This window comes from Monodelphis domestica, chromosome X (assembly GCF_027887165.1).
Source record: "Monodelphis domestica isolate mMonDom1 chromosome X, mMonDom1.pri, whole genome shotgun sequence".
NCBI lineage: Eukaryota > Metazoa > Chordata > Mammalia > Didelphimorphia > Didelphidae > Monodelphis > Monodelphis domestica.
Genome location: NC_077235.1, coordinates 32902694 through 32915723, shown reverse-complemented (window position 1 = coordinate 32915723; position 13030 = coordinate 32902694). Strand labels below are relative to the sequence as shown.

General features: G+C 44.5%; 2 protein-coding genes across 8 annotated transcripts in view; one reads left to right on the top strand and one right to left on the bottom strand.

Annotated features, from left to right (window-relative positions):
* Positions 1–2262: 2262 nt before the first annotated feature.
* CETN2 (centrin 2) lies at positions 2263–12652 on the bottom strand. Of its 2 annotated transcripts, XM_007507321.3 has the most exons (6): positions 12543–12652; positions 11891–11966; positions 7014–7172; positions 6415–6543; positions 5380–5517; positions 2263–3566 (listed from the first exon to the last, which is right to left on the bottom strand). In XM_007507321.3, the coding sequence occupies exons 3-6, from the start codon at positions 7119–7121 to the stop codon at positions 3477–3479; spliced, it is 465 nt and encodes a 154-aa protein (XP_007507383.1). In that variant the 5' UTR covers positions 7122–7172; positions 11891–11966; positions 12543–12652; the 3' UTR covers positions 2263–3476. The 2 variants fall into 2 exon arrangements, with proteins under 2 accessions (XP_007507383.1, XP_007507381.1); XM_007507319.3 differs by lacking the exons at positions 11891–11966; positions 12543–12652 and adding an exon at positions 8837–8946.
* Positions 9009–13030, top strand: part of NSDHL (NAD(P) dependent steroid dehydrogenase-like) — a 40133-nt gene continuing 36111 nt past the window's right edge. For 2 of the 6 annotated variants that reach the window (XM_056809194.1, XM_056809193.1), the window contains exon 1: positions 9295–9505. Coding sequence is in view for 1 of the 6 variants with exons in the window: in XM_056809192.1 (XP_056665170.1) it covers positions 9563–9682 (120 nt within the window). In the remaining 5 variants the exon portion in view is untranslated. Of the gene's footprint in view, positions 9120–9294; positions 9506–9547; positions 9683–11451; positions 11470–13030 lie in introns of those variants that run through there. The other 4 variants (XM_056809201.1, XM_056809200.1, XM_056809202.1 and 1 more) reach the window with 4 other exon arrangements.

The window sequence follows — 13030 nt, the reverse complement described above, 5'->3', positions numbered from 1 at the left end:
TTCAGGTCCTTACACGTGTTTGAGAACTATTATGAGTGAGCAAGATGTTCCTCTTTGTGTAACTGTACTCAACTTACTGAGATGGTAGTCCCCCATTAAACAGCACACCCCTAATGGGAAAGGATGTTTGTACAAAATTATTTATAGCGGAGCTTTTTGTGGTAGTAAAGAATGGGAAAGTAAAGGGATGTCCCTCAACTGGGGAATGGCTAAACAAACTATTCGATGGAATACTATTGTGCTATAAGGAATGATGAACCAAATGCTTTCAGAAAAGAACTGGAAAGACCTGTGTGAACTGATGCAGAGTGAAATAAGCAGAACCAGGAGATCATTATACACAGTAGCTGAAATACTGTGGAACAATCAAATGTGATAGATTTTGCTAAGAGCAATACAATGACCCAGGACAATTCTGAGGGACTTATGACAAAGAATGCTATTGACTTCCAGAGAAAGAATTGCTGGAGTCAGAAAACAGATGAAAGCATATTATTTATCACTTATTTGTGTTTATGTTTCAGGGTTTGGATTTTATAAGATTATTCACTTCCAGAAATATGGAAATATGTTTTACATGATAATACATGTATCACCCAGAAAAAAATGAAAATTGAAAAATGAAAAATAAACAACACACCCAAGACTGCCAGTTCTTTCTTTGGTCAGGCTCTGTAAACACTTTACAGCTCATAGCAACCACATTCAGTTGACAAATCCAAGAATTTCCTAACATTGGTTCCAGTTCCTGGATACCACCCTAACCAAGCTCCACCTCCACAGATAACATTCTGGAAGCAGTCATGTTTACTTTTACCTTTCCCATTGTCTATTTGGTCTAGCAATGTGTGAACTATGTATCTACATGTGTATCTGTATCTGTATCTTTTAGCAATGTGTGCATTTATCTGGAGTAAGAGGGGTGTTAAATACCCATTACCCTACTGACTCATCTCCTAGTTGTTTTAACTTTTACAATGCCTCATGCCACTCACATGCCATTTTGACTTCGAGCTGCTCTTACGAAGAATCCTAATAAAAATCTTTCTTGCTTTATTTTCTGTGACTTCAGGGTCCTTAAGTCTAAATTGGGGGGGGGGGGGGAAGAGTGGATTCTGGTGGTTTTAATAGGGAGGTTAGTGATGACCTAGATTTGTCATTTGCCTGGGAACAGTGCAGGTAGTGTTCTGCCAACTTTTTTTAGGGAATTTTTAAAAATGTTTTTAAATCTTTACCTTCTGTCTCAGAATCAATACTATGTATTGGTTCCAAAGCAGAAGAGTGGTAAGGGCTAGGCAATGGGGGTTAAGTGATTTGCCCAGGGTTACACAGCTAGTGTCTGAGGTTACATTTGAACCCAGGACTTCCTATCTCTAAATCCACTGAGCCACTCAACTGACACCATTTTAGGGAATTTTAGGGAGTTGCCTGGAGGCAACTAAAGGAAAATTACTTACTGAGGTTATCTGCCTTCAGTCAAGACTTGACTGCTTATCATACTGGCCCTGCTATGCTCCTGTTTTAAAAGTGGCTATTGGGTAAGGAAGAGCTCTGTTATCTCCTTTACATCTTTCCTTTTGCTCTCTTGGCTGGATTAGTTTTTCGTCACTATTTCTTCCTCTTAAAGAGCTCTCCCTGGTGTGATAGTGGGAAACAGGTAATGTAAAAGCAAGTCATCAATAAAATTTTACTTAAAAGAAAAATTCTGTCCAAGATTGTAAAGGTTGTGATTGGTTAACTTCATAGCAGCAACTTGTCTGCAGTTCCCCAAAAAGATTGCTACCCATTGTTAAGGATCCTGAATAGGAGATTCCTGCAATAGGTAGCAGGTGAAATTAGATGAACTCGAAGGTTCATTCGATACCAAGATTCAACATGGTGTGCATTCAATTCAATTAACATTGAAGTTTCCTATGTGCAAAGCCCCGAGTTGGGGCTATAAAGACTCGAGATCATGCTGTTTATCTTTGTATCAGACAGCCTAAACCCTAGGAAGTGTACATTCCACCCTAGGGCAGATTGAGGGCCTTAAAACCAGCCCATCTGAACTTTAGGATTCCCTTTCTCTTGTTTTAGGGGAATGCCCCATCTGAGAATGAGGTCCTCTTGTCTTGCAAAAGAAATCACTTGCTCCAGGTAAGTACCACTTTCTCAGGCCTGTTGTGCCTACTCTAGGTAACATTTTGCCCTCTTCTGTGAAGCTGCCTTCAACATAATTGGCCAAATCCCCAATCCAAGTAACTAGTGCTCAAACATCAGAACTTTAAAACAAGAAAGACTTTATTCACAACAGAGAAAATAAATAGCATCAACACAGAACAGACCACTGGGAGTTACAAAGCAGTGTCAAACTACCCACGTGGGACACTCGGTGGTCAGTGTCCATACATCTGAGGAGGAGAAAGTCATGGACTAATAAGAACCAAAGGTTCTTAGAGCTAACCAGTAAAGAGGAACTTGTGACAAAATCAGTAGAAAATGGCCACGGTTACATTAGATTTCTAATGAAGACAACAACAGCCAGTTCCCTTCCTTCCAAGCAGGGGAAAGGGAAAAGAGCTTTGCTAAATACTTGAAACACGACCCAACCCAACCCACCCACCCCAATTTTCAAAGCAACTAAGCCCTTAAAGCTTATGAACTAAGGAAATGCTTATTTGTGTGTTTTTTAAACATTAGTATTAAGCCAACCTATGCTATTTATGATTTTCTTAGGCTAACATTACATTTAGCTTTTTTCATTTGGTGGCCTGGCCTGGGAAAAGGAAAAAGCATTTGCCAGGATGAGTGGATGAGCTAGATGCAGTCACTCCAGATTTGGCTGGAGAAGATGATGCCATGGAACATTCCAAGCCCACCACAACACAATAAATACACCAGTGTGTTTCCAGGCACAACAAAGAAGTTGGTAAGCTAGTTTCTTCTTAAAAGAGCTAAGTCAATGAAAATCAAAGGGTGAATGGAAGAGGGAGGGGAAAATGGCCTGGAATGGTAGCCTACAAGCCAATTACATGGTCCTGCTGTATCATACACCTGAGCATGGCAGGGGGAAGAGATGATGGAAACAAGGTGATTAGGGAACCAGCACCTTAAAGGAGATATTCTTTGTTCCCACTTTGGTGGCCATAACACTTGGATTTTGCTCTGGGGTTTGGTGTAATATTAATGAATGAAAGAAGAGATGCCAAGCAAAAGGGGGGGGGGGGAATAGGCCCCCATCCTTAAGCCTAGCGGGCTCTGAATTGGAAAATCCATTGACAAGGTATTTTATATATAACTGTGATGTTTTTAGAATTCTTTAGAAAACATAAAATTGAATCAGGCGTTTACCAACATAAGTATCTAGATAAATTAAAGGAGGGGGAAAATCAGCCTCTGTGCACTGTAGTGATGCCTCGAAAAATGAAAACATAAGGAACCTTCGGAACCAGTAAATCTACTTATATGTGCCTGCAAAAGGGGAACAGATATTGACCTCAGTAGAGACTGGTCTTTTTCATGATCCGCAGGAACTCCTGTTCGTTGACTTCCCCATCTCCATCTCGATCAGCTTCATCAATCATTTCCTGTAAAGATTCAGGATGTGGTGAATTAGACTGTCCCATAAAACATTAACGGAGGTCACACAAGGTTTTCAATAAAAAAAACATAGCAGCACTGAGGTGGAATGGGGTGGGGTGGGGGAAGCACTGGATCCTACCAATTGAGTGGCTTGGGGCCGGGGGGGGGGGGGGGCGGCACTCGGTGATGGCCAGGACAGAGTATAAGTCATACTAAGGGATTTGCCCAAAGCTGCACAGGTTGTAGAGTGGCACGGCCCATATTTGAACTCACACCCTCTGAAACTATTCTCTTCCCACTGTACCATGTTGCCTTCTGGGTAATGCATCATTTCCATCCTAAAACTACTGAAACTTAGAGAAAGGCAATGCTTTTGGCTAACCCCTAATCCTAAACTGAAATACAAATCTGAAGTTGCAGTCTACATTCCAATTTAAGGACTGAAATTAAATTAAATTATAAATATTATCACTTAATTGAGCAATGTTTTTTCCTACCATAATTACCAAGTTGCCTTTGCCTCAATTTTCCCCAATCAAGTGTTTTCTTTAAATTGGAGCTGATATTAATGCTCGAGAGAGCAGGGATTGTCTTAGTTGTGTCTTTGTATCTCTAGCACTACATATATAGGTACTCAATAAATCCTTATTGAATGGAATGTTTGGTTTCCAATTTTTTTTTTAATTTAAATCAATGATGAGCTGGTTTGAACTGTACAGTGAACTAAATGAAATCGATCTATGGGAGAGGGTGAGGCAAAAAGGCTAAAAAGCCTCAGAAGACATGCAGTTGACTCATTTGCTCTGGAACCTTGGACAAGTCCCTTTTCTCTAGGCCTCCATTTCTCTTTTCTGTAAAAGGAGGGAACTAGGCTTTAGATAATACCTACTAGCTCTACCATTCCATACTTTACCAGAACAGGGTCCAAAACAGAGCAGTTTGAGATCTTGCAGCCCTTCCTCTTGGCAGCTGGCCTCACAGTTATCATTAGGGAACTTGAGTTTTGTCTCTCTTTTTTGTCCCCTTTTCCTTGTGAAGGTTCCTGAAACAACTTCCCTATATTCCCATTCTCCATTAGGTCACCTCCCCCCACCAATTTGGAAACCAGGAAAGTAGTGCTCCCTCCAGCCCCCACCCTCCAAGAATGGTGTCCATCACATTCTAACAAAGAAATTGAGCCTCCACCAGCAGCTTCAGCTTGGAACTATTTTTCCTATGGCCTATTATTTTGTTGGTCAGAGGAAGAAGAAAGATTTACTGAAGTAGTCAATAAACATTTGTTTGGGCAGCAGATAGGCCAAGAGTGTTTCCTCTGAGGGAGCTAAATTTCATCTGCATTCCTACTTCAACAGTTCTTTTTCTGGAGGTGGATAGCATTCTCTGTCCTAAGACCCTCAGAATTGAGAATTGTCCTCAACTGCTGATAGTAACTAAGTCTATTACATTTGATCATTCCACAATTAAAATTAATGATCTTGTACAAGGAACCACGATAGTACAAAAGTGTGACCACTTTGGCCTAGGGAAAAGGAACTAATATTACACTAGCTATCTAATAGGCAACACAGAATTGAGAAAGATACTAGATGTGGGTAGGAAAAATGGGAACTTACTGAATCAAGGTGAGGTACATGAAAGAAGACACAAACTGGATGGGAGCTAGACATACTTACCAAATGGTGGCTAAGGAAACATCTGGGCAAAAAGAGTTAAGTGGTCAGCAAACTACCAACAGTACAGGACTAAAGCACTCACCAAGAAAACCTACCACAAAGTCAGAAACCAGGAATTGGAAATTCTGACTCATCTACTACAAACCTGCAGTTCTTCATCAGTGAGATTTTCCCCTAGCTCTCTGGCCACACGCTTTAAGTTCTTGAAGGAGATTTTTCCAGTTTCATCATCATCGAAGAGTCTGAAAGCCTTCAGAATTTCTTCTTTGGTATCCTTTTCAGCCTTAAAAATTGAGATACACCCAAGAAAGAAAATATTGTAGTCCTAGCAACCTGTAGTCACCCCTAGGTCCTCTTACCTCATCTTGCAAAAATGTTAAGAAAATAAAAGCAATAGAAAACCCTTTGAACAATGCTGTAAAGTTATTTCTCCTCCCTTTTCTCTTGCTTTTATCCTATTCTAATTTTCCACCCACCAAACTATAACTCCTATTAATCTTCCAATCTATTTGTGAAATTGACTGGAAAGACTCCAAAAAGGTATGACCATATAGAGCAGTACTCAAACCTCACTGGCCTTTATCTTGGGGTACAAACATCTCAGTGGGTAGGAGTAAACAGGCAAGCTATGTCACTTGGGAAGTGTTTGGGTATTGTTCATGTCTGAGCCACCTCATTACCCTGGGCCATATCCCCTTTCTTTCCTTTGCCTCCAGTCAGAGAAATATATTTCTCAGGTTTGAGGAAATCTGACATCACTAAAATTCACCCTATGAGTTTTCCTAGAGTAACTGTAAGCTTGTTTATTAAAGGTAAGATACAATAGTGTATCTCAATTCCCAAAATTCAGATTTAACTACCCTTAAAATATGAAATGTTACCATGACAATAATTAAATAGAAAAGTGGTAGTGGCAAATATTCCTCTCCCTATTTTAGATGGTAAAACTTACTTCTCTAATTTGCAGAATATGAGTAGAATCCAACTCTCCTGCTTTCCAGTCTGAAGCACTATCTGTTCTACTTGTAAAATGAGGGGATTGGACTAGATGACCTTTAAAGTTCCTTTCCATTTTCTAAGTGGGTGACCCCTGATCCAGGCTTCCCTCATCTACTTCAATGCAGTGACATCTAGATGTCCTAGGCTACATAGACTATGCTTATTGTGTTGACTAGCTTACCATTTTTTGAGTCATCACAGCCAAGAAGTCATTGAAACTGATTTTCCCTGTCCCTTCCTTGTCAATGTCAGATATCATTTTTTTGATCTCTTCTTTCTTGGGTTCGAAGCCCAGAGCTCTCATGGCCACCTACACCAAAAATTAACTAAGTAATTATTTCAACCAAAGAAACAAGTCCCCCAAATTCTTAGGGGCAAAGCACTGTGAACTGAAGATTCTAATATCAGGCTCGTCACAATTTTAATTAACCGTACTTAACAGGGCTTTGGGGCTACACACACACAAAAAAAATGGAACGGTACAATAATACCTGTGACCAACACTTTGAGCAGAAAAGAGAATGGCATGTAGGAAAGCAATAAAAAGAGAAGTAAAGCAAGGCAGGAAAGATAACTTCAGAGTAGTACTCTGTATCAGCTCAAAAATGGAAAGATAGAATTTTCCTCAGGTCACTGGAACCTCCTTCACTCTTTACTGTTTTAAGCATATTTACGCATAATTCAAATGCTATTTTTTAATTTAATATAATAAATTATTTCTCTTGGACTCTATATACTTTTCCCAGGTTAGCTCTTACAGCTGGTACTTAATGAACCTGCCTTGAGCTCCTTAACATCTATTGTCCCGGTTCCATCTGTATCAAAGAGATCAAATGCCTCTCTAATTTCTTGTTTCTGGTCCTCTGTGAGTTCAGGTTTGGGTCCCATCTTCTTTCTTGGGGGGGCGGGGCCCAGGTTTGGCTTCTTGATGGTACTGGCCTTTAAAACAATAAAAGAACAAATGACATTAAATTGCATTGCAAAGACACAGGATTGCAATTTTTTAAAAAATCATTTCCATAATTTTACCTATACTGTCAAAAAATCTTCATATGGAATTTTATGTTCCATTCCCCTAGAATCTTAGAGCTTCTAAATGTGGAGTATGGTCTCTGCTAAGACCCAAGAGAGGATTCAAACTCATTTGTTACAGACTTCTAATAGGGTACACACCCACCTGCTTTAAACATTTAATGAAAATGGGGGGAGGGGGCACCTGTACTGGATGGATCTCTGAACTATGCTTCTGTATGACTGCACACTCTACTCAAGACAAAATAGATACTGTTTTGCCCTTTATTGCACTCTGCTGGGGCAATAAGTTCTGGAATGCTCGGTTCCCTTGCAATTTGCTGCATTTCTCTGTAACAGTTTACTCACGTGCAAGTACACTTATTTGGCTTTTAGCGTGCTCTGGTGGAAAGTTCCAGAGCTACCTGTTCACATTGAAATAAGAATTGCTGGGCTTTCTTTGCTCCCACTTAAATTTGGCAGCCATTTCTAAATCTGAGGAAAACCATGATGCTGTCCACATCAAATGCCCAATAGCACTGCTTGTCTGAGCCTTAAACAGGTGTATCTTGCCTTTCTGCAGGAGGCTTAAAGCCCCTTATTTGGAGATTGCTCAAAATCAGGTTTAAAAAAATACATCCCTCTTCCTAAGTTAAATTCAAATTAATATAAGTATTACACAGAGGAAGAAGATCCTTTCTATCAGAAATTGTTTGGAACCAAAATATAAAGCAGTACGGTCCGTTCCACTTGTGTTGAGAAGCCCTGGATGGATTTCTGGGGAAATTAAGGCAGCCAGCAACCCTCACCATCGCACCGCCCCCCACCTAGTCCCCCGCAATCGATAACGTCTTCCCGGGCCCCGCCCCCGCCTCCCACACCCAGTTCCCGAGAGGCACAGAAGCTGCAGCGCCCCCCTCCCATCGTCTCCCCCGACAACCCCGCCCTCCCCAGGGCCCACCCCAAGCTGAGCGCCCAAGGGATCTGCAAAGGCAAGGAAAGGGTAGAGGGGGGGAAAAAGGAGCGGCAAGAGAAGCGGGAGGCGGAGGCGGGGAGTGGGGGAGATTGGGGGAATAAAGGGGAGGGATCGCGGGGGATCGAGGAGCAGGGGGAAAAGCGCGACCGCTCGACACCTACCTGGCCTGGGGTGGGGGAAAGTAGGCCGACCAGATCCCGTCAGGGGGGAGGGAGGGAGCAGCGGGTCGGGAGGAGGCGGGCCGGGCGATGGGCCGGGCTGGGGGCCGGGTGGCCACTGGGCGGCCGGCAGGCCGGGGTGGGAAGGGCCCGGCCACAGACCAAGGGGTTGACCAAGCAACCGGGTCCCCGCGCTCGGGGGTCCAGGCCACAGTGGGCACGCCGAGGTTCCGGGCCGGGCGCAGGGGGAGCAGGCCCCACCGGGGCTGAGGCGGCGGCGGCGGCAGCGGAGGTGGTGGAGGTGGGGGCGGAGGGGGCACTGGGGGCAGGAAGGGGAAGGGAGGCCAGAAGAGAGTCCCCCACCAGGGCCAAGGAAAAGACAAGACCACGGCCCGGCCGGGCCACGGAGTGGGATCCAGAGGGAATTGGGGGGCAGGAGGGGGAGTAGCCGCACTCACCATGCCTCCGCTCCCGACGGCTAACGCGCAGACACTGAGTCTCGAAGCCCCCTCAGGCGGCAACTAAGCCCCCGTCGCTCCACCCCCTCGGTTGCTTTGGCCCCTCCCCTCCCGCGCCTATTCCCTCAGGCTCCGCCCCTCTCCTCTCAGACAGACACACACAGAAAACCACACACACGCACACACACACACCCCTCCTGCGGCTGCTCCCACCGCCCCTGGAGCTCAAGATCAGGTCCTCACTGGAGCGGAGGGATTCGACATCATCCTACAGAAGCCAGAGGTCTGGTTTCCCATTGGCTCCTTCTTGTGTCTCTTTAGTCTTTCCTATGGGCTGAAAGGTGAACGTCCATTAAGGCGGTTCTTGCTCGCGATAGGCTAGGGGGTTCGGACGCACCCGAGGGATAGACCTGTGACATTCGGCTCGAGGCGGGATTAGTCCGCGATTGGCTATACCTGTGGGGAGTCGGGCCAATTGGCGGGCCAGGAAAGCCTCGGCCGATTCTCTGCCTATTTGGCTGGAGGCCGGTGGATACCCGAGGGAAGCGTAGGAAGTTAGAATTCACGGTATAACCCCAGCCAGGGAGCGAGCCTTTGCCGGAGCCGGAGCCAGAACCCCCCCCCGACGATCGGGCCGGAGCGGAGCTGCCAGACCCCTTACAGTGACGAGTAAGAGTCGTTGCTGGAGGCCGTCTGGCCGGTGTCAGGGACGAGGGGCGGGGCGAGATGGGCAGGGGGAACGGGAGGGGGACTCGGGCCCGGCAGGGAGGGGGACTTGGGCCCGACAGGGAGCCGGAGGGAGCCTTTGGTAGTGGGCGAGGCCAGGCTTCCTGGAGGTCAGCTCCCGTAAGCAATCTCGGCACTATGGTGGCGCTGGATAATTTGGGGTGCTCCAAGTACTAAGGTTTTTGGGGGGTCTTCTTAAGGGTTTAGTGCTGAATCTAGAAGCCAGCCTGCGTTTCCTACTAGGTTGACCACCCTTCCTCTCCCTGCCTGGCTTATTTGACGCGATTTTCTCTCCTAAATTTAATTTTTTTAATTGTTTTAATTAATCTAACCTGTGTGCAAATTCTGGCTTTGCCATTTCCTGCCTGTGTGACCTTGGGCAAGTCATTGAACCCCTCTGGGCCTCAGTTTCTTTCCCAATCTAATGTAGGAAGGGCCTAGAGAACCTCTAAGGTATTTTTTAGCTCTAACGTTTTCTGATTCCCACAATTCTAAATCTTAGCGAAAATATTACGCATTGTCTAAGCCCTAATGATTAGCTAAGGAACCAAGGGACATTAGAAGCAAAAAAGGCGGCTGCCTGGGCTGGGCTGTCACTGGACTGGGCTCTGACTTCATCAAACAATAGAAAAAGGGCTCTTTGGTTGCCATGCCAACGAGGCTAGGACAGGGAAGAGAATGAACCTCGACTTGTTTACAAAAAATTTTGCTTTTAGCTTTGAATTGAGGTTGTCGGGAATTGCTGCTAGCTGGATCTCTAAAGACCATTCGAGGTTTTTGATTTTGATTTTAGGGTGTTCTTCAGTATCCTGGGGGAAGGGAGGAAATAGACATTGAGCTTGAGGACTGAGGCAGAAAAAAAAAATGGAGTTACTGGAACGGAATGGGATGTTTTCCAGACAGGCGTTATGGATTGACTAAATGTGTTGGTTAGCAAAGCCTTTTGTGTTGGACCTAGGCAACTAGGGCTGTTTGGAGGAAATTGAGGAATTCTGCTAGGTATATATATTATAAATTTGTGCCTTCTAACTTGACTGGAACCTTTGATTCCCTATCATACTCTCTAGGACTACTCAAATCCCCCAGATTACCCCACTCTGACATTTTCAACCCCTCCCTCTCTTTTGCATCCACCACCCTTAAAAAGAGGCTCAGGTTTCTAAGCCTATTCCCTCCCCCCCCAATCCATCCCATAATCTTGCCATCCCCTCAAATTATGTTTTGATTCTCTCCCCTTTCTGCAGAACTCCTAGATGGATTGACCACCCACTGCCTCACTACCCTGCCCTCTTAAGTGCCAGATCCCTTTTGACCTTTCTGCAGCACTGGACACTGCTTGCCACACCCTTTCTTAATCATCTCTCCCCTAGCCTTCTGTACCTGCCTGACTGCTCTTCATTCTCCCTTCCAAGCTAATTTCATCACCATTCCCTCTCTCTTCCCTTTCCCCTCTCCCTCTCCCAAGACCAGTCATTCTGAGCCATTAGCAATTTGCTATCCCCAAATCTGTCTCCTATATATCTTCAGCTTTGGAAATCCTCCCATTCTTTTGAGTTACAGCTGAAATACCACCATTTCCATTCCCTCCATCCTCTTCCCCTCGATTAAAGCAATCCATTATTCATTTTTCATTGCTCTGTTAAATATCTCCTGTAGTGGTAACACCCTAACTTGTATTGGGTTATTTATATCCACATATGTGTGTGTATATATCTATATCTATATATGTCTTCTCTTCCTGGTGGATTGGATTGTAAGCTCCTTGAGAGTAAGAGATTGTATTGTTTTCATTGTTTTTTTTATCCTCAGCACCTGGGGTCTTGCGCGCCGTATTTATTTCTGGTTGTGGTAGCTTTGTTTCTCTTAACTGGTTTTCTTTTTTCTTACAGCTTACTCCTGCTGCTTAAGTAAGTAGGAAAACACCATTAATTTGGTAGAGGCATAATTCAAAATTGGTGATATACCCTATAGGTCCTAGGCCATAGGTACATGGCAGGCATTGTGGGCACAGAGATGTGTTGTGCTGCATTGAAAGAAATCACCATCTCACAACAAACCACACATTCCAAATTTTACCAAAAGTCATCTGGCATTTCTGTTCTTTTGCCACTTGGCTCCAAAGGGTAGAAATAGGAGTCAGGAAAAAAGGGAATTAATGGTGTTTTGTCATCTCCTGACAGTATCACCACCTCCCCCCAGGAAACAACAACAACAACCCAAATCCAGACACACACACACACACACACACAGAGACACACACACGCACACACTGCTGTAGGGTCTGCTGGTAACTCAGGCAAGTAGCTCACAGATCTAATTAAGGAATACCTGAAACTTGGTAGACAGTCTGGGTGCCCCATGGTATCTTCATGAGATCGGGCCTTTAGCACAGAGGGTGGACCACCTGTTAAGAATCACACAGGATGTGAATAGGTTAGGACAGTTTGCCATATACACCCATGGAGGGATCATCCAAATCATTGAGATCACAACTCCATTTTAGTATGGTCAGCCTTCAATAAAATGGCTCTGGGTGATGACAACCCAATTAAAAAACCAAGAGCTACACTGACTAGAAAATGAGGTGATTACAAGATGGCATTTAATGGTAGCAAAATCCAGATGAAATATGCTGTATAACTTCCTTACTGCCTCGTTAAAGAGAACAGATGCAATTTTTGTTTCTTTGGACATTTAGTAAATAATAGAACTGGGGGATTTTTAAAAAAGAACAACCTGAAATTCCTAAAAGCTCTCGGCCTTCCTAGGGAGCAAAGCTGGTGGTAGCAACTCCTTCTGGCCTTCTCCAGGCATTCTCTGGTATTTTTTCCTCCTCTAGAAACAGGGAGAAGGCTATGGGGAATATTCATTTTTAACTGATTTCTTTTCTGTAAAGGGGAAGTAGTATGGCCAATGTAATAATTGATTTCTGCTGGGGGTAGGGGAGAAAGGGGAGAAGTAGAGTAGGGACTATAGCTACCTTTTCTCCTTGTTTCTCCATCCCTCTGGATCTCTCTTCCCCAGCTCAGCTTGCCAGGTCTCTCCAGTTTCATTCCATGGGAGCTGCAGAACAGAAAGAAGGGCCAAAAGAAAGGAAGTCTGCAAGTAGGGTAGCACTAAAAGATATGTTTCTCAGCCCCCAGCTCCCACTCCTTCCCTGCCCCCAACAGATAGCATTAGCCTTTGGCAGGAGCAGACCTGCCAAGGCCTCCTGGAGGTGTAGCATTCTTACTCCCTCCCCCGCCCTCTTCTTGCAGAGGGAAGGACATTTGTTTTACTTTGTCTCACTTGCCTAGAAATGGCTGGCTTTTGCTGGGAGTTGATATCTGATGGACTTCCTTTGTAGTTGGGGGTGGGGGTGGAGCATGTCACCCACCTCACCTCCCTTATCACAGGCCTTAGGGACAAAAAAAAGAAAATGGTAGTAGCTCTGTGCAGGTCCTGGCCCACTCAGTGAAAATGCCATTT

Bases quoted from the DNA above. Each gene is read 5' to 3' on its own strand.
- CETN2 (XM_007507319.3), bottom strand. The intron at 6,544-7,013 runs GCAGGTTCATTA...TTTTTGGTGTAG, and splicing joins TAGATGTTAAGGAGCTCAAG to GTGGCCATGAGAGCTCTGGG. The intron at 3,567-5,379 runs GTTTGTAGTAGA...GAATCTTTACAG, and splicing joins TCACTGATGAAGAACTGCAG to GAAATGATTGATGAAGCTGA.